Source organism: Haplochromis burtoni, unplaced genomic scaffold (genome assembly GCF_018398535.1).
Source record: "Haplochromis burtoni strain Fernald_Lab_line unplaced genomic scaffold, NCSU_Asbu1 Contig_30, whole genome shotgun sequence".
NCBI lineage: Eukaryota > Metazoa > Chordata > Actinopteri > Cichliformes > Cichlidae > Haplochromis > Haplochromis burtoni.
This window is the reverse complement of record NW_024582391.1, coordinates 1,744,367-1,764,158: the sequence shown is the minus strand read 5'-3', so window position 1 is coordinate 1,764,158 and position 19,792 is coordinate 1,744,367. Positions and strand designations below refer to the sequence as shown.

General features: G+C 42.7%; 1 protein-coding gene across 2 annotated transcripts in view; it reads right to left on the bottom strand.

Annotated features, from left to right (window-relative positions):
* The window catches only part of LOC102299546 (partitioning defective 3 homolog), a 308,415-nt gene that overhangs the window by 146,567 nt on the left and 142,056 nt on the right, over positions 1–19,792 (bottom strand). For both annotated transcript variants that reach the window (XM_042219256.1, XM_042219257.1), the window contains exons 12-13: positions 9,109–9,294; positions 8,342–8,512 (exon numbers count right to left, since the gene is read on the bottom strand). In XM_042219256.1, the coding sequence (XP_042075190.1) occupies positions 8,342–8,512; positions 9,109–9,294 (357 nt within the window). The remainder of the gene's footprint in view (positions 1–8,341; positions 8,513–9,108; positions 9,295–19,792) is intronic.

Sequence of the window (19,792 nt, the reverse complement as noted above, 5' to 3'; positions counted from 1 at the left end):
CTTTCAGCAGGATATTGCACGCCGTCACAAAACAAAAAGGGTTTGACAACGAGTGTAAGGTGTTGACCTGGCCTATAAATTCGCCAATTCTCCATGACAAACTAGTCTATGGTGGGCCCACCCCACAACTTAAATCATCTGCTGCTAACATCTTGGTGAAGAAGGTGATCGTGGCTCAAGAGTTGGAAGTTCGCCTTGTAATCGGAAGGTTGCTGGTTCGAGCCCCGACTTGAACAGTCTCGGTCTTTGTGTCCTTGGGCAAGACACTTCACCCGTTGCCTACTGGTGGTGGTCAGAGGGCCCGGTGGCGCCAGTGTCCGGCAGCCTCGCCTGAAACTAAAGATCTCTAGCTCACTAGCAGTCCAACAGAAACATTCGTTGTTTTTTTAAATGATCAAAGCTTTTACATACTGTATTTACACTTAACATTCTCCTCACACACATTAATAACTTTTTTGTAGCTCTACGCTGAAAACCACATGATTACTCATACCAAGCAAATAGGCTTCCATTGACTTTTCTTTTATTCAACAGGATTTATACTTGCGGGTCACAACCGGTCTGCACATTTGTCAAGTTCAATAGCAGTTCAAGAATCTCATACATAACTCATACCCGAGCACTATGCTGTGAAGTGAAAGGCGTACATCTGTGTATTTGTATTTGCATACAGTTACATATGTTGCTCAACAATACTTGAGTTTTCAGAAACTGAGCACACACTTCACCTCCACAGTCCTCAGCCATGCCCAAGCAGCCCACTCAACCGCTAGATTCAATATATTATTCTCTCAATTGGTCCTATTGAGTTTCCCCTGCCGCTCCTAAATGAGTTAGTCCTTAGAGAGCAGGCTGGGAATGAGGGCCCGGCAGCGCTGGAATTGCATTTCTGCTGCTCTGTGATCCGCTTTTCTCAATTTAGTCACTGTGTCATTGCAAACTCCATCTCCCAGAGTGCACTGCTCTGTGCCCTCACTTTATCCCTTCCCATGAATCACTCCCATTTGCTATGACAACAGGTGAGCTCTAGTTCCTACATGTCACTATCTAACTTGAATTCAATCAGTCCATACGAGTGGCCAGAGGGTTGGTCAACACAAATTTCCCTCCCTTACTCCTGCCTCTTTTGCGGGGCCAGAATCTCATTGTCTTAAGGTCTCTCCCAGCAGTGGTCAGCTCAATACTAATAAAACCATAATTTACTAGGCTGGGGCTCTGATTGATAGCTCTCTCAAGGCTCTATCGATCAGCCCTTCTCTCATCCGACTGAGCGTCTTTTGTTAGGACCAGCCACTTCCTTCCCCCTTGTCTCTTTGCATAAACCGTCTCTTAGTGACTAACAGCAGTACTATTGGAATGGATTACAAACAGGCCTATTGGCATGCTGAGGACATTGTTTTGGTGCTCTTTCACTTACAGAATCAGCTGTTATATGTAGTCTCTTCACAGATTTAATTGAGTTACTATGGCTATGAGTCCTTATGACGCAACAATGTTAAGGTGAAAGCATGAAGTAAAGTCTGCGCCACATTCATCTCACTTCTGTGCCGTCTTCTATCTCTTATCAATAATAAAACAGTGTTTTTAGCTAGCCCATTACTGTCTCTGGCCACATTCTCCAAATAAAGACAAGAGTCATAGCAAACAAACCAATTTATGAAGAGGTGAGGTCATTCTTGCTGTTGCTCAGCAGAACCCTTTCATGAGAAAATTGTATTAATTGGATTCAAACCAATGTGCGTAAAACAGACAATGGCTGAATATACTGCCTCTTTTGTGTATTAGCCATGCGTGCTTCCCTTCTTTGGATACAACTGAATAAAAGAAGTTGTGAAAAGATCCAAATTCATGCAAATAATAAAGATCTTTTACAAGAATACAAGCAGCCTAATAACGTGCCCTTAAACTACCAACATTATTAGCATGTGAGAGGTCAAAGAATCTAAGCGACCTCTGTAGGCGTAGCTGCAAGGCTAAACCTGGGCCCTATTTGAACAGAAGTGCTGATCAATAGAGCACAAACACAATCTGACTTCCAAGATTAGTATGTAATGGTTGCATAATATGCAAGTATGCCAACAGAGGACAACTCATGATGAGCACTCATGATGTAAAAAAGAAACATAAAGAAAAAACCCAAGAGAAGTTTGTCTAAATGAATGTTGACAAGTCACAGTGCACCCGGGAGAATGTTGTTTGGACTGACGAAGCCAAATTTTAGCGTTTTAGTCACGCCTCAGCTCCGTTTCTACAACAACGTTCCCATTTCACCCATGCCATTTCCATTTTATTACATTTCTAAACATAATAGAATATCTGGAAAAAAAAAAATAACACATGCCTGCTCTGTTTAATATAGCACGTTTAATATGGTGGTTGAAAGTTTTGTATTAATCACGTCTGGTGGAAAACCCCCACCCACCCTCCCACCCCTCCCCACACTCCTCGCATTGCCCTTTCATCATTACGCATCATTCTGCTATAAAACCTGCCACATTTCTTCCATTTAAGCGCTGATGTTGATTAGCTGTCATGCATGTCAGGATGTCAGTGTAGTAAATGTTGGGATTACTCATGGTTCATTTGTCGAGGAACAGCAAAAACAGAACGTTGCTGTATACGAGGTGAAATGTTAATGGCTCAAGAAACGGGGAACACGGGAAACCAGAAAAGCATTTCTCAGGTACCTAAATGCACTCGGCCAGACACTGCAGCGATTGTCCCACACGGTATATACGCAACCAGAGGTGCAAGACTGTAAAGTGTATCAAGAGGTCAAAATATAGGGAATGCTTTACATAAACCTTTATATTTATATCTATGCAGTGTTGACAGAAAGGCACTAAAGACAGCTAGAAATATTTTTATTATGTCTCCTGAATTCTGTGATCGAGCTCCACAATGTAAAAATAGCACATTCTGATTTTCAACTCAGCCTGTAGATGCAAAGAATGAGCAAAGTCTTACCCGACAAACATAGAAAACAAAGGCACAAATGATTTTGTGGTGAAGTATCTTGTAGAAGAATGTTTTTGTTGCCCTGATTAATGCAGCGCTTTACCAGCAAATTGTCATAGACCTGTCATGAAGGATTGGTGGAAAAAAACAAAACAACGCGACTGCCAGTCTGTCAAAAAAAAAAAAAAAAAAGCCCATGTCTGCAGGAGATCTCAGTCATAAATAACATCACAAATGCACAGAGAGGCATAATATGTCATGTGATGAATTACAAATCAGTGAAACTAAACCAAACCGCATGCATGCTTATCATCAGCCTGTCAGCTTTTAGACACCTGTGTGATAAATATCTTAGAAATATCATGATGTGCAAAGGCTGTTGGAACACACAGAAACAGACATTTACCTCTAAGTTAACTTTCTTAAACACAATATTTGAGTTTGTGCATGTTGGACATTATATAGCACTAAACTACAACAACAGTTACCTCAAGGCACTTTATTTTGTAAAGTAAAAAAACAACATATACATAGAAAACCCCAACCATCAGACAAGAACCTATGAGCAACCACCTTGGGGACAGTGGGAAGGAAAAAACCCTTTTAACAGGAAGAAGCCTCTGGCAGAACCAGGCTCAGTCAGGGAGAAAGGAATGAAGACACACTATGGAAGAGAGCCAGAGGTTAACAATAACTAATGATTAAATGCAGAGTGGCCTATAAACACAGAGTGTACTGTCAAGACTTAAGTGAAGAAGAAGAAGCATTCATTGCATCATGGGAAGTCCCCAGCACCTTAGATCTTTTGCAGCGTAACTAAGGGAGGATTCCTGATCCAGCCCTAACTCTAAGCTTTATTAAAAATAAAAGTTTTAAGTCTAATCTTACAAGCAGAGAGGATGTCTGTCTCCTGAATCCAATATGGGAGCCTGAAAGCTGAAGGCTCTGCCTCCCATTCTACTTTTAATATCATAGCAACCCCAAGTAAACCAGCAGTCTGAGGGATAAGAGCTCTACTGCGGTGATATGGTACTATGAGGTCTTTAAGATAAGATGGGGCCTGATTGATTCACTGGCATTACCACACATTAGTTAAGATTGGACTTTTCTAATAAACCTTTTTATGTAAAGGAATTCTGACTGCGTTTAATAACAAACAGAGGTCTTTTTTGCATGCTCCCATATTAATCAGTTTCTTTCAAGAGGAGGGCAGCTGATGGTAAATGGCCTGTATTTATATAGCGCTTTACACATCCACCCAGTCACACACTGGTGATGGCAAGCTACATTGTAGCCACAGCCACCCTGGGGCGCACTGACAGAGGCGAGGCTGCCGGACACTGGCGCCACCGGGCCCTCTGACCACCACCAGTAGGCAACAGGTGAAGTGTCTTGCCCAAGGACACAACGACCGAGACTGTCCGAGCCGGGGCTCGAACCGGCAACCTTCCGATTACAAGGCGAACGCCCAACTCTTGAGCCACGATCGCCCCACTGATAAACTGAGGAACTTAACATGACATTCAATATCACACACAAACCAACTATGGTAGGTCTGTATGTTAGCTGTGTGATAGCTACATATGGGACTTTTCATACTCCATTTATTTCTATTTCCATTTGTTCTATGTATGAGGCACACTTCTCAACTAAGTCTACTCCAAATTTCTACATTCGTGCTGAACAACGCTCGGCTTTCCTCATTTTCGTCAGGGAAATAACCTCCATGCAAATAGAAAACTGTAATTGCAGGTTTCTCCTATCTAGTCTATAATTGTGATATCATTAACTTTTCTATGGTGAACAACTAATTTAAAAAGCGCACGCTTGATTGTGCGTCAGACAAACGTGGCGATGGCGGGTCGTAATGAGACAACGGGACAGGGTTTGAATCAGACTGACAGAAAGTTGAAATCGCTCAGTCAAAGAAAGAGAGCAAACAGTGATCGCGGGAAAAGAAATTAGCGCACGAGACTGAGGTTTGCCACTCGGGCATCAGTCTGCGCGCTTAAAGACAGAGAACACTCGGCAAGAGTGGCTGAATAAAAATAATGGAACTGAAATGACTTTTCGAAAATTTAATTGCTTAAACACATGTGACGATATATTAACAGAACTCAGATATAGAAAGAGAAATTAAACAGTCTGAAGCAGAGATGCAATTACAATGTTTCAAACATATTGGCTGTGACCAATCTTACTGCTTGACTATCTGGGGCAGAATGGTGGTTTTTCAAACAGAGGCTATCTGTGAAGCCAGAACAGAAGGATTAATTGTTCTGGTTCAGAGTGGCGGTGCATAGTGTCTGCGTGTCTGTGTGTTTGGAGGCGCATGTGTTTGTGTGTGTACTGCAGTGACTATATTTTAAATAACACACTTTCTTCCTACCTGTCTCTTCTGTCTGGTCGCTTGTTAAATTCATTATCTGCTGGCATTAGGATTCACTTCCAAGACACGCCATTCTGAAAACTTTCATCAACTCTTCTAACGTCGACCTTTTTTACGTCCGACTCCCTGCTTTGTTGAGTCACTGCTGTTCTGTGACCTGGCTGACTGAGTGTTCCCGGGCAAATTGAGATTGGTGCTTTAAAACTTGGATGGTTGCAGTAAAGTGTCGACACTTGTCATATTTTGAATCAGGCAAATGGAGACCTTCCGGGTTTGTGCTACATTAAAAATAGCACCCACACAGAGCAGCCCCCTGCTTTGTTAGACATGAATATGACCTTAATCATGCTGAAGGTTTTTTTTCCTCTATTCCAAGGTTGGGGGGGGATCTAATTTAACCCAAGGCACAGGCTACTCATCGCTGCTGCTTTAATGGCGGTAAGAATAGACCAGGTTCTCCTCAGACATGGCATTAATCATGGGCCATCAGCAGCATGAACCCGGCTGCTGAAACACTCGTCTTTGTCTTTGAAAGAATCTTTTTCTACATGGAACAAGCTCCAAGCCCTGCCACAAGAAAAAAAGGATTTCAGGAAGACCTTGGGCAATTTAATTGTGTGCATGTTTTAGATCTGCAACTGCCACACTGTGTTTCATATTTCCATTAAGGTGCTTCATCTTTGGGTCCTCATCAGTTAAAAGATTTTTGGCTACATTACATGAAGGAAAATGTGTCTGGTGTAGTTTTTTTGGCCCCCCAAGCAGCAATCCAAACAAGCTTAAGCCACTGCTGTGTTTTACCAAAAACTTCCCTCACTTCAGGCCAGTGGACAAAGCAAAGTGGTGATGAAATCAATGCAATTTTCGCAGACTGGGGTGGCCTGGATATAGTGCACCCACTGAAGCCCCCCGCTGCCTCAACCACCACTCTGATGCATTAGGCTGCGCTGTTCAGCTCCTCTCCCCTGCAGACAGTGATGGATCTGATTCATTTCAACGGTGGCCTCCAGTGCTCACTCCCATTCGGGCTGGGTGACAGTGGCAAACTGGCGCGGGCTCCCCGCATATCTGCTGGGCCGATACGGCTGAACATAGGGGGGGACCAGGCTGCAGCTGGGAGCCTGAGTCAACATTTAACTTGCGCTTCTCTCACTTGAGGTTGAAATTCTTACACTTTACAAGCTTATCTTTTCTCCACTCAGAGTACATTAAAATAACCCTCCAGTGGCTTTAAGGCATCTATTCAAACCATGAAGCTCCCAGAAAACACTGCAGCGTATGGTTGCCAGTAATGGGACTTTGATAGATGGAATCTAAAATGTACCATTATATCTCCTTCTGGTTTAGTTTTCAGACACTCTTTGCTTCTTTGCAATGCTATCACCGTGTTGTCTCATAGCAACTAATGTTTGAAATAAATACCGAGTGATATACAAACGTAACTTCTCTCTAAATAGATTAATGTACAAATAGCATTTTTCATCTTTCTGCCTACAGAGTGCTAGTTTAATAATAAAAAGTGTAAACACACACATACACACACACACACACATATAGCCATTTCTAATGACAGTAGCCCAGCTGTCTGCTTACTGTCAGTCTATCTACCTGTCTGCCTGCTGGTGAGAGATTAAAGACGACAGGAGAGTGACTGGACCGAAGCGATAGAACTCACTGAACCTTGGGGCTGAGGTTTCCCAGGAGGGACATGTGTCCTCTCTCTGTCTCGGTCAGAAGGCAGGGTGGAGAAAGAACGGGGAGAAGGAGGGGCGGCAAATGGGGGGTGTGGTGGTGAGGAGAAATAAAGCCAGGCAAAGAGCAGGTTGTGTATATTGGACAGTGGCATGAACTGTAACGCTGCAGTAAAACAAATGCGGCGTCATTCAGATGAATTCAGCTGCAGTTTTCCCTGAAATGTCTAAAAATTTCCACCTGTTAAGACTATGGAGAACCACAGGCTGGAGCAAGGGAGGTGAAAACTGAACATGGAAACGAAAGGAAAACAACTGCACGAGGTAGGAGGGGCTGCTAGAGAATGCTTAGCAGATGAGGGGTTACCAGAGAGGGTGAAGGACAGGGGAAGGGGAGGGGAGCCTCAGCGTGAGACTCCAAACTGACACACAGCCACAGGACAGAGGCTCCAATTAGAGTCACAGCAACACTAATCAAACCTGATCTACAACCTCTGGCTGCAGGGCGAGTGAGCGTGCACGAGGCTGCGAATGCATTCACACATCATTCCACTACGCTGGGATACAGTCACACCACGCATTGCATTTCCCCCCTTTCACCACACTATGTGAATGACAGTTTTGTTGATGAAAAAAAAAAAAAAAGGTAGGCCAGGTTAAGTTTTGCATCACAATGGACATTTCACAAAGGTGAAATCCCAGCACTTTAATATTCTTGACTGTTGCTTCGTGACAAATATCCATATTCCTTTATCTCCCAATCCTACAGTGTTATTCTGCAGAGCTGTCAATCACAACTCGGTGAAGTACTTCTTAGATATCATATCAAGGCCCACCGTGAGCAAAGAAAAAAATCACGCAGAGAATGGGGAAAATGGGAGACGCTATCACTATATCTCACACAGGAAATGGGAATGTTTGAAGATTTGCATGGTGGTGTGGTCGCGTCATAAAGGTCCTTCTCTAGCTATCTCAAATTTCCCAAAATCTACGGGGCTTAGATTAGCAGCACTGGAAAGGTAGAGGAAAATCAATATCATCTATCAGCCAAGTTGATATGTAGCTATCCCTCATCTTCATTCCAGTGTCTTATTCCACCTTACCGACTCAAAACAGGGATATGATTGTAGAAAAAATTATATCGTGTTATACAGTCCATCTTAATGTTATGGTAGGTCATGATTAGAGCACTAATAATGATACCTGATTTAAAAAAACATAACAAAGGGAGACCAATTAAATCGGACTCCTTGTGGTGCCAATTAGTCACATCAGCGTGACTCTTCCCTGACTGCTGGGTTACCTCACTGCTCATGGCTACCCGCCGGGCCACGATGAGCTGGATCATCCCTCGCTTGTTACCCTCTACAGACATTGATTTGCGCAGTGTTTCCATGGCCTCCTGATTTGTCTTCTCAAGCAGCGACTCCCCATTGACTGCTATAAGCTGGTCGTTAACATGCAGACGGCCATCCTGCAGACAAGAACCATCATAAGAAAGTGCAATGCGGTTCATAAAGTAAAACAGAAGCTGCTCCTGAGGCGGCGTTTCCATGGTTAGCATGTACCCTTTTCACATATCCCCCCAAAAATACAAGTGTAAGAAGATTTTTTCAGAATTCATTTTGTCATATTTTGATTTGTAAATAATGCAAATTCCAATTCAGTTTTATTTACAACAAAATACAGTACAATACAAATACAGGGAAAACCCCAGGAATTATATGACTTTTATATGAGCAAGCACCTGGCGACGGTGGAAAGGAAAAACTCCCTTTTAACAGGAAGAAACCTCCAGCAAAAACCAGGCTCAGGGAGGGAGACAGGGAAAAAGTAAAACCACTGCATGGCACTAGTGCTAATAAACACTAATCAAATTCTCATTTTTCAAACAAATAACAAAATATTGCCAAGTATTTCTCCCCCGAGAAAAGAATTTTATGCCACTCGCACCTTCTGCTACAACTTGAAGGTCACACTGTCTTTGCACACACCTGTATGTTGCAACCCATGAAAACCCATGAATGAAATCCATCAAGGAAATGCCCGAGTGAGGGAGTCGTTACTTGCCTTGCTAGCAGCACCTCCATTAATAATGGATTTGACGAAGATGCCCAAGTCTTCGTGGTTCTCCTTGGACCGGTTTCCTTTGACGCTGACCCCCAAGCCTGCTGAACCCGAGTCATTCAGAGGGATCTCAAAGGTCATGAACTCTTGTGTACCGTCAGGGGTTAACACGATGTCATCTTTCTCTTGCTAATGTTAAAAAAAGAAAAGATTGAAGACAGAGGGTGAGATTTCTTTGACTTCTGTCAGCATTCAGCAGGAAAGAGTTAAAAAAACTGAATATTTGTCGTGGTTCTGTCACTGGCACAGTAAGCAATAAATCTCTTTGGGTTGTGATGACTCAACTTATTTTCTAAAGTTGGTAAACTGTTGTTGCGACTCACTGCAGTGTCACTATCAGCTATCCACATAGGTTTTTTTTTTTTAAAAAAAGGATAAAAGGGAATAGCAAAAGAAAAAAAAGAACCAGGTTCATGAATGACAGGAAAATGGAAAGCAGGGACTAGACAAGATAAAGGGGGTAAGATGAGCGGAGCAGAAGAAAGTGAATGGATGGTAAGCATGTCACATATCTCAGTGCCGTCATCGTCAATTGGCTGTACTGTCTAGATGAGTGCTGCCAATGCCTTTCCACCGCCATGAGCTCCGTGTAGGGGACAGCAGAGAACTTTGAAAGCGCCAGGTAGCAATTTGATGCTCAAACAACAGCGGCTTCCTTTGAACAACATCTCTTTGAAAGATAATTTGTCACACGTTAAGGACCTGATCCTCCTGGGCCCTTTTTTTCTTCTTTTTTCAAAATTACAGAAGCAAGAGTTTTTATTGCAGGTCCAGTACTGCAATACTCTTCATGCATGGTTAATGAGAAATGGTTCATTTCAACTGCAGGAAAGGTGTGAGAGGGTAGCGATGAGTTTCTATCAGCCAGCAAAATCAATTCAGCCGGAAAATAGTCCATCAACCTTCAACCAGCCACTCTGGTCGATTTTCTGACAGCTTTCTGGCATCATTGATGTCTAACAAAGAGCATCTGTAAAAGAAATAAATAATAATGAAAGGGATAGCATTTGTGTATTTTATTTTTCACTTTCAGGGAAACAAATGGGGGGGATGGAAAGCTAATTGCGTGGAGAAAACAAAGGCATCAAGAAGCTGAAAGATTCTCGCTTTTAACTTGTGGAAAATCTGATAAAGATTTAAGGACAGGCTAAAATAATGTCCATTTAGTTGCTCAGGCCCTGCCACTTATTCTATAGCTGTAGCCAGCATCCTGTAGCTAACCTCGCATGCTGACGCCTGAGGTTTCGGTCCATAGTCGCTCGCAAGTGTTAGACTCTTGTCACCTGGTTACATTAACAGCAGTTCACCTTCTCCTCACATTACTGTAAACACAGCAGATTAAGCGTTAGCAAGAATCAAGCATGATGAAACTGTTCCACGAGAAACTCGAGAGCACACTGTGATACTGCCATTGCTCAGATTCAACTGTGCATGGGCTGTTATTGCCACAGCACCCAAATCTACATTAACAAGACTAGAGCAATCAACCCCGAAGACCAACCGCAAGACCTCTCTTTGCATAGACTCACATCAACCGTGCACACAAACAGCCAGGTGGATAGCAGCCAGGTGCCCTTCACAGCTGCTCGGATAAAAGAGTGAAACAGAGGAAAGAGGGGAAAGGTAGAGCACAAGGTGTTTTTTTTTCCAGCGGCTGAAGAGTTATTAGGATGCAGCGGTGCGTTCAGGTGAAAGCTCTTTTCAACACAATCTGACGGAGCCCCTATTCTCCAGACGGCCCTCCTATCTGCCTCCTTTTCTTTCTCTGAGCTTTTGTTTTTTCTCTCTCTTTTCCAACTTTTAAAACGGCAGTACACCTGTCTGTACAATTCACCAACTGGGCTTTGTCTCTGGACTGGACCCTTGGTAAATTCAGACCACTGGAATCCATTTAATCGCGCCACGTTTCAACACCTGGTTTTCAAATGCAGGTTCTATTACAGAAATCACCGGTTGCTGCCAGGAAATGACCTTTTGCTTTCCCTCAGACTGCTGAATGAAGCGGATAGGGGAAAGGAAAAGAAAAAGTGTGCCGTTGAAAAACAATTTGTTATCCAGGGCAGGGGTAAATATAAGCCATCGACGCTGTTTAAACAACCATTCTTGTATAGAGCTTGCAACGACATCATTTTGGAATTTCTATAATCTTTGACAGCTGCTGTAGTGGAGTTGCTTTACCTCAGTGTGTGAGCTGAGATCAGTTGGTTTGCAAAATACGGCACAGACATACAACAGTAATAATAATGTATACTTTATTGATCCCCGTGGGGAAATTCTTCTCTGCATGTAACCCATTCACTCAGTGAAGCAGTGGGAAGCCACTGGGCCCGGGGAGCAGTGTGGCGGGACGGTACCTTGCTCAGGGTAACCGTTCAGTGGATTTGAACCCCCAACCTTCCGATCATGGGGCCACCACTCTACCTACTGAGCTATCCCTGCCCATTTGTGAATGTGTGGTCTTGTGCGTCACTGCCGTGGTTTAACTTTTACTCTAATCACAATGTTTTATCAAAATAAATTGATAAAACATCTTGTGGCTTTGAGTTATATCCTCTCTGAGGCTTTTAAGCCCAGCGACTGACGATGGCAATATACTGGTTGAAAAAATTACTTTGGATGGACAGTCTCCGAGTCTTTGTACGTGAGTGCATGCGCGTGTGTGTGTGCACGCCCGTCTTCCAAAATGATGACAGAATAACCACCCACTCAGAGCTGTGTTCCGGGAATAGAGGGCCGAGGCAGAGAATGAGAGAGCAGTGTAACATTTTCATCAGACAGGAACAAGCGCCGCTAGCCAAGAATGAGTTTGTCAGGCTGCTTGACAGGCCTTGTTGCACCGATTCAACTCAGGCAGAGCTGGATTCAGCTATCTCCGAACAAGAGAAAAAAGAAAGTCAGCTCATTGTTCCAAGCACAGCCCCGTGGATGCACCTGGGACAGAGAGCACAAAGGTACTGACAATCAGTGAAATGATGTAAAGACAGGGAAAAGGTTACGTGCTTAACTAAACTTAAAAAAGCACCAGGAAAAAAGTTATATGCATAACACATCTGTTTTCTCCCATCGTTGTTTTTTTTTCCTCTATAAAAGGTAAAAAATTATGCTCTCTTCTGAACAACAAAAAGAAAATAAATCACCGGCAACAAACTATTCTCCAGTGTAAAGATGTATGGCCTTGAGCATGCCACAACCAACACCACCTTTTTGGGGTTACTGTTGTTTCCTGTTAGTTTTCTGTTCTTTGAGCAATAAGATCACCTTCATATTTGTTCAATTTGAAAAGTAAAACCCAAACAAATGTGCTACAGTGTACTCTTAACTCTGTGGGGAAGTTGCGCCTCAACAGTCAAGATTCTGGGTTACTGAGCAAAAGATGGGGAATTGTGGCACAGTCAAGCTGAGCCCTTAATCCTGTCCACACCAGCATATCTGCTCCATGGCTGACCCCAATCCTCTGACCCTGAACATGCAGGAATATGTGGAAACAGTTTCACTTGCTTAATATACAGTACATGTGACAAATAAAGGTTCGTTTAAGATATTACTGATATTTTAGCAACTACAGACACACCGTGGCTATCCCAGGAGCCCGGTGTGGTTGGACCACTGATTGGGCTTAAATGACTGAACTTCAAGATTTACTGTTAACTGTATACATGTGATGCAATTTAGCACAGCCTGGAGTGTATATTATATGTGCCAGCGCATTTAATCAGAACAATGTTACATACATAAAAGTGATGAATCTGTCATATGTCATGCATTAATCTTTGCCTAGAGATGGATATAGTCTCTTAGGTGCAGAGGCGGCTCTTACTGTGTTGCTCTCATCTCTTCAGTTTCTAAATAGCTTAGCAAACTCTCGGCATCAGCTCAGGAGCTGCCTAATTTTTGTGGAAAAAAGTGGCTCTCCCCGCAAATCTGTGACAACGCTGAGAGGCACATGCAACCAAAAAAGGTGTATATGCAGCTTTACTTGATAAATATGTTTTGTATCATCAGCTTATTAAAAAATTATCTCAGCCTTCTGAAACAAATTAAAGTTTAAATCAGTCCGGGCCTGTTTATTATTATTATTAATAGAAAATAGGCAGAAAATAGGACAGCGCAATTAATCAGATTTTTATCTCTAACTCGATTTTTGGATTCCACAATTAAACGAGCATAATCAAATGAAAACGCATGCTCCAGTATTTAAAGGTGCAGCGTGGAAAATCTCACCACTAGATGTCACTATGTTCCAGACTGAATTTACTGGGTGTTTTTTACTGCTTCCAATTCAAGTGCGTGAGTATAGACTGTCACTTGGCTGTTTATCTACCTTTACACCTCAAAGCAAAAGTAACTCGAGTGCTCCCCAATTCAGAACCTGTATGTGCCAATCACAGCTGTTTCCTGCACTACACAGCTCCTGGATTAGTCTGAACCAGTAACCGCTGATTTAGCTTCTGCAATGAATGTATGCAACAGGTGCTCACTGAAATCACCAACCAATCACATTCCATTTGACCACTTAAAACTGTTTAGCAAATATTCCAGGAAAATGTTCAGCTTACTGAACAAATATTATATTTTACTAAACTGGCAGTAACTGCACTGTATGCAAAACACAACAGGGGAAGCAGAGATGGATCTCAGAGCTGTCAGGTACTCTGCTATGAATTTTATTAACATCCATCATGCAGGGAGAATGAATAGAGTGAGAGACTTTATATTATTAGTCTGCAAAGATTCATTTATAAAGATTAATTAGCACAAGGTAAAAGTGAAAGTAGTGCAAAGTTGATTTAGTTTTTTGTTGGGTTTTGTTACGATACTTTCTTTTCCCTTCTAAGAGATGGACTACATTTAAGTGAATAAGCACTACCAATTTTATTTTGATGCAAAGATTTGCAGTGTCGTGTTCATATGAAAGTGCACTTGAAATGTTTTCATCACTAAAAATCAGAGAATACGCAGGAAAAATAATTGTGACCTCAGTACGGAACCAATTAATTCCAGTGATAATCATTTTGGCTGTAATCATGCAAGCCTAGCAGAAAATATGCAAAGAGGAGTGGCTGTAATAAAATTGTTATCATTATCCCCTTAGCTCAACAGCTCAAGTGACCAGCCACTTGACCAATTCATCACAAAAGGAGCCCATGCAGATTTTTTTGTTTTTTTGTAAGGTCCCCTCTGACTCAGCCATGGAGCGACAGCCTATTATACCATTAAATCCTTTATTAATTAACACTTTGATGAGCTAGCAGCAGTTCATTACCAGCAGGGAAGTGCTTTAGAGGCAGCTTTTCACCAAGTTCACAAATAGGTGAATAAAAGTGGGCACAGAAAGGAAAGCATTTGCCAGCAAAGGAGCTCCAGCCTGCCTATTAGGCCTTTTTGTTTTGTTTCTACCTTGCTTAACTTGTCACATGCTAACAAGGAGCATTTGTCGGTTGCGTGCAAGTGCGTGGCAGAGAAACCAGAGAGAGATGCAAAAGGCAGAGAGCAAATGAATTACAATCACTTCTGTTCACACATAACTCTGATTCTCTGCACATCACTGCCTAAAACAATTAACACTCCTGGAAACTTCTTTCCACACTTGGCCCAATTTGGTGACATAAAGGTCAATGGAAATGAATTTAAAAGGGCTAAAAGAAATCAGCCATGGGTGTAATTGCAAAAGTGGTGCACGAGTGATAAGTATTGTAACACAAATTTCTTCTGGCGCTGTTTCTCCTTGCAACATTTACAGACAAAGAGGCTGAATATTAAATATCTCAAAGTCGAGGAAACAAATTCAGGTACAATGAGGAGGCTGGGCGAGGGGCGGAGAGGCGAGCTATTACACAACACCAAAAGGCACGAAGCTGCACAGCCGGCAGTGACAGGTTGTAAGTGTCTGCGAACTGATGTTATATGTTCTTCACTCAGCGATCCAGCACATTTTGACCCAGAGCTGATGCACTGGGACTATTCCCCTTTAGGGAGTTTTCTAATGAGAAAGCTCATTAACAGACTTAACAAAGTCTGTTTCCATGAGGGCATCTGAGGCCAGATCTATCTACATCATGGCGAATGCATTACGGCAAGTGGCTCTCAGTGAGGGGTGCTGACTGACTCTCACTGTGAGCGACCCAAAGACAGGGGGGAGAAAAAACAGACTCATATGCAGGGCCTGACTTGACGGGAGGTGTTTCTGCAGGCGATTCGGGAAGCGATTTCATCTCATCAGATGGAACATTAAAAATAAAAGGCTACTTTCTAAGTGTAGCTGGCAGCCGGGAATGTTTGCAAAGGCGTTTCGGTTGAACCAAAGCGCAGACGCACATCACGAAGCAGATGTCTCTCATTTTAAGCTAATGGTGGATAAAAAGCGCTTCGCTATGTCCAACTGCACACACACACACTTCAGTTCATTATGCGTTCTGGAAACAGACGCTGAATCCCCTTCGGGAGAGTAACTGTGTCGCCATAAGTGGCCTTTAACTACCTTGTTTATCGGCGTAGCACAATGCTGTGGTGCACCCTCCCTCTTCTCTGCACTGACAGCAAGCATAATTATGGGAACAGCTGCTCAAAAGTGTTAAACGAAAACAGGTGGCTTCGACGAGACTCGACTCAGAGACTGTTAACCGGGCTGGCATTGTCTTCAACCATGCTTGGCATTATTAGCCTTATTTATGACAGCGCATGCTTCCAAAACTGTGCACTTTGATCGGAAAGCGTTTCTATAGGAGGCAAATTAATACGGCAAAGGACTACGCTGGGAGATGGTGTTGGTGATTAATGAGAGAAACACAAGGGAAGAGGAGAAGAAGAAGAAGAAGGAAGAGGAGGAAAGTGTGATGTGATAAACATCAGAGAGTGAGGGAAAAGTCGGAGAAAGTGTCCTGATGAGGTTTGTAGTGCCATGGTACACACGCTGGAGGCCTTATCCACCAAAATCACTGTGGTCTGTCATGTCAGAGACATTTTTATGCATAAAGTGAAAGCCAAAGCAACCTCCGAGATGCAACTGATGCTGCCAAACTGTTCTGAAGAACTCTGACTGCACACTCCCAAACCGTGGCATTCCAAATGCTCCATCCAAAGGTCTTTTGAGCAGTTCCTGTAATCGGACTTCACCCGAGATCCACACATTGGTATTATTAGAGCAATCTGCAGGATTACGTCCATTTACCTTCTAGCAGCTGGGACTGTTTTGAAGTCATATCATAAAGGGAGACTGGGAATTCATTACAAAATTGTGAATACCGGCAAAAAAGGTTGCAACACCTTAAATTACAAAGTCCACTAAGAAATGATTAATGATCTCGAGTCCTTCGCCAAGTTTCACTTAGGTAAAATAGCTCTTGCTCTGTCACCCGCTGTGATATAAATAAGCTGCTGAAGAGCCGCGCAAGAACGATTCTGTCTCTGGCACTTTATTATCAAAAGTTTCAGTGAATTACTTCACCCTTACAGTCACTCGAAATTTTAAAAAAAACAAACACACACACATTACTTTAAGAGACATCTAATTATATTAGCTCCAAAGATGTTTGTCATGTTTTGGCATGGCTGTGGGTAGCACATAGCTTAAGATAAGCACATAGCTGTTTATCACTGCTTCAGTGGAATGTGCCAAATGGTTTATCTAAAAGCTGCTCTGTTAAAGTGCTGAAAGACATGAGCCAGAGATGAAGGTTGAAACATTTTTCATACAATATCAAAACAATTTCATCCTGACCATCTCTGCCAAATGCAAGCAGCTGATTCGCCATTACATTTTAGATGCATCCGTGGCCAAAGACAGAAGGATTCCTGTTCTGTTCTCGCACTTTAACATCCCGTGTAACCTGTTAAAAATGACAAAGGTTCGTTCTGTGTTGAGGAGTGTATAAATAAATGAGGAGGGATTGAGCTTGGCTCTGACAGAGCAGATCTGTGTATAATTTAGTTGCCTCCAAAGACAGGGGGTTGTGTTTTGTTTGCCTGATATCAATTCATTTCTCCCTCTACCGACTCGGTAAATGGATCTCTGCAGCAGGGAAATCAATACAGCTTCATACGTCTGTTCTTGCCTTCCAACTTTAACACAGGCAAATCATGAGTGGTAACCTTACTGTACTGCAGGCACTGCAACAAAAGCCAACTCTGAACGAGTATTGATGATGACCGCTTGATTTTTAGAGAAAAACAACAATTCGGAACCTCGTATCCATCTATTTTAATGCAACCGTGCTTTTGTCACTTCATGTATGCAATTGTTTTCAGAGACCTGTGTTTAATATAACACAATGTTTAAACGGAGTAGTTCTGTCTGCCTCGATTACAGCACAGTGGTCAAAAACATAGCAGGCAGAATTTGAAACCAGGCCGCCGGGGTGGGCTATTAGTCTGCTATAAATGTAAGCAGCAGTGTCACACATTTGTCTGCGCGTCCTCAGTATTCACATGAGCCATAAATTCGGCTGTCACATCAATCTGAGGCCAGAATTAATCGTGCAATTAAGATTCTCATTGCTTGGCAGATATAGCCACTAATGGATCAGTGACAAGTGCGATATGATCATAAAGAGGGGTTTTTAATGCACTGTTTAATTGCTCTTATGTGGTCGACAGTGTTACAACAGAGGCTGCACAAGCCCATTTGTTCTCCGCAGTCCGCGCTGCTATCTTGGAAGGAAAAATGTGCTGCTGTTGAAGGGTCACGCAACGATGTAAGAGCAGGAACGAGCACCGTTATTATGGTGCTTGAATGCACTGTGTGTGACTCACAAGTTTGTGGCATTGTTTAACACTTTACCCCTTGAAAGCGTACTAGGAGTTACCTTTGAAGCTCTTTTCTGAACTGAGAGGTTTCTGTCATATATTTCAGGCTTATAGGACAAAATGAGCAGGTTCGCATCAGAAGTCGGTGAGTTCGGAAACTCTAGGAAAAGCCCAGGAACTATTCTACTGGTCTTCGTGTTTTTATTGATATACTCGTCATCAAGGGCACAAAAAAGGTTGTCAAATGTCTTTATGCAGGAAAGAGTTAACATATATTTAGTGCATGGATCACTTTCCGGCAGCAATAGCAACAGGCTAATTCACTTAACTAGAGGCAGGCTGGTTTCAAACCAGTGATTTGTCACTAAACACAGACGGCCCGTGCTAAAGGTCCTCCCAACTCCTTATTTAATAATAAAATGTTGCAGATTATACTCCTCTGCTTTACTTTGCCGTGTTTGCTCGAAACGACACACATGCGACACATGAGCGAGCTCCGCCACAGGTGACAGGGCGTGGACGGACGTCTTTAGGCAGTGCCTCGTTTTTAGACTGCTGCCGTTGCTTGTTGCACAATGAAGTATGACATTTAGCTCGTTGTTATAGGACGAAATAAATGAATAAATACAAAGCAGAAGCCAGGATTACAATATCCACTATGAAGGCAAAGCACTGCTCGCAGCTATAAGCACAAACGGGGCCGCACGCCGGGAGATAAATGGCTACAATAAATAACATCTACTGTGCTATGTGTGGGCTGCGTGTAGTGTAGATGTGTCTTCAAAATGCATTTAACACTGCCGCTTTAGGTTTTTTAAAATGTGCAATCGACCTCTTAACCTTTAAACTCTTCTTCTCATCTCATTCTCTTACTCCATTTCTTAGTTTCTTTATCGAAGACACAAACTTTCTCCACTTCCTTTCATCTCTAATACGAAACAATCAGAAAAAGTTGTGAAGACACAAGCGCTCACAAATAATTCATAAAGCCTTTCTACCTCCAAACGCATAGGGGGCACTAATTCATCTGACTTCCAGCCTTTAATCTCTTGCCTTGAAATGACTGACTCAAACTCCCAGAGCTGTCAAGGCTTTTTTTTCTTCCACCTGCACCTAGTCACTGATCAGAGCCTGCTACTGCGTCTGGAGTTTGTGGTGAACTTTTCTCTCTGTTTCAGCATTTCTTTTCTCTACACTTAAAGGCCACGAGGTTCAAAAGCAAAGAGGTAAAAAAACATGACAACAAAACAAAATGCGAACAGATCCACTATCCTCTAAGACATGCTTAAGGATGAAGGAGGCTTTGTAGAGAAGAACTTGGTGTCTACAAACAAACTTGTTATCGATGAGCCCAGAGTTTAGTCAAGGTTGAAGCACCTTCTTTGATAAAATATATTGTCTCTGTCTGAATATAGTTATTGACATCCCTGGAGAGGAGGAGGGGCAGGAGGAGATGGGTGGAAATAAGCAGCAGTCGTAGCCGCATTGCCCCATTTTTCCTCTATTACCATTTAACCTTTTCTCCTTCCTGCAATTACATATTTATTGAAAGCTATTGAGAGCTCCCGCTACTGCTACTGAAAGCATGTCAAAACACACCCTGACCGTGGTAATTAAAGATGCAATGCGAACATGCTGGGAGAGTAAATTAATTCCTCTGGGGGTGCAAGCAGCACGGGTAGCACACGAGCAAACATCTAAACAAAAGGAGGCACGAAGGGATTTCCGATGCTGACATTAAACGTCAGCAGGCAAATGTCAACTAGACAAAAAGGTCTGGGTTTTTTGTTGTTGTTTTGTTTCGTTTTGATTTATATGGCTCTGTGTGTGTGTGTGTGTGTGTGTGTGTGTGTGTGTGTGTGTGTGTGTGTGTGTGTGTGTGTGT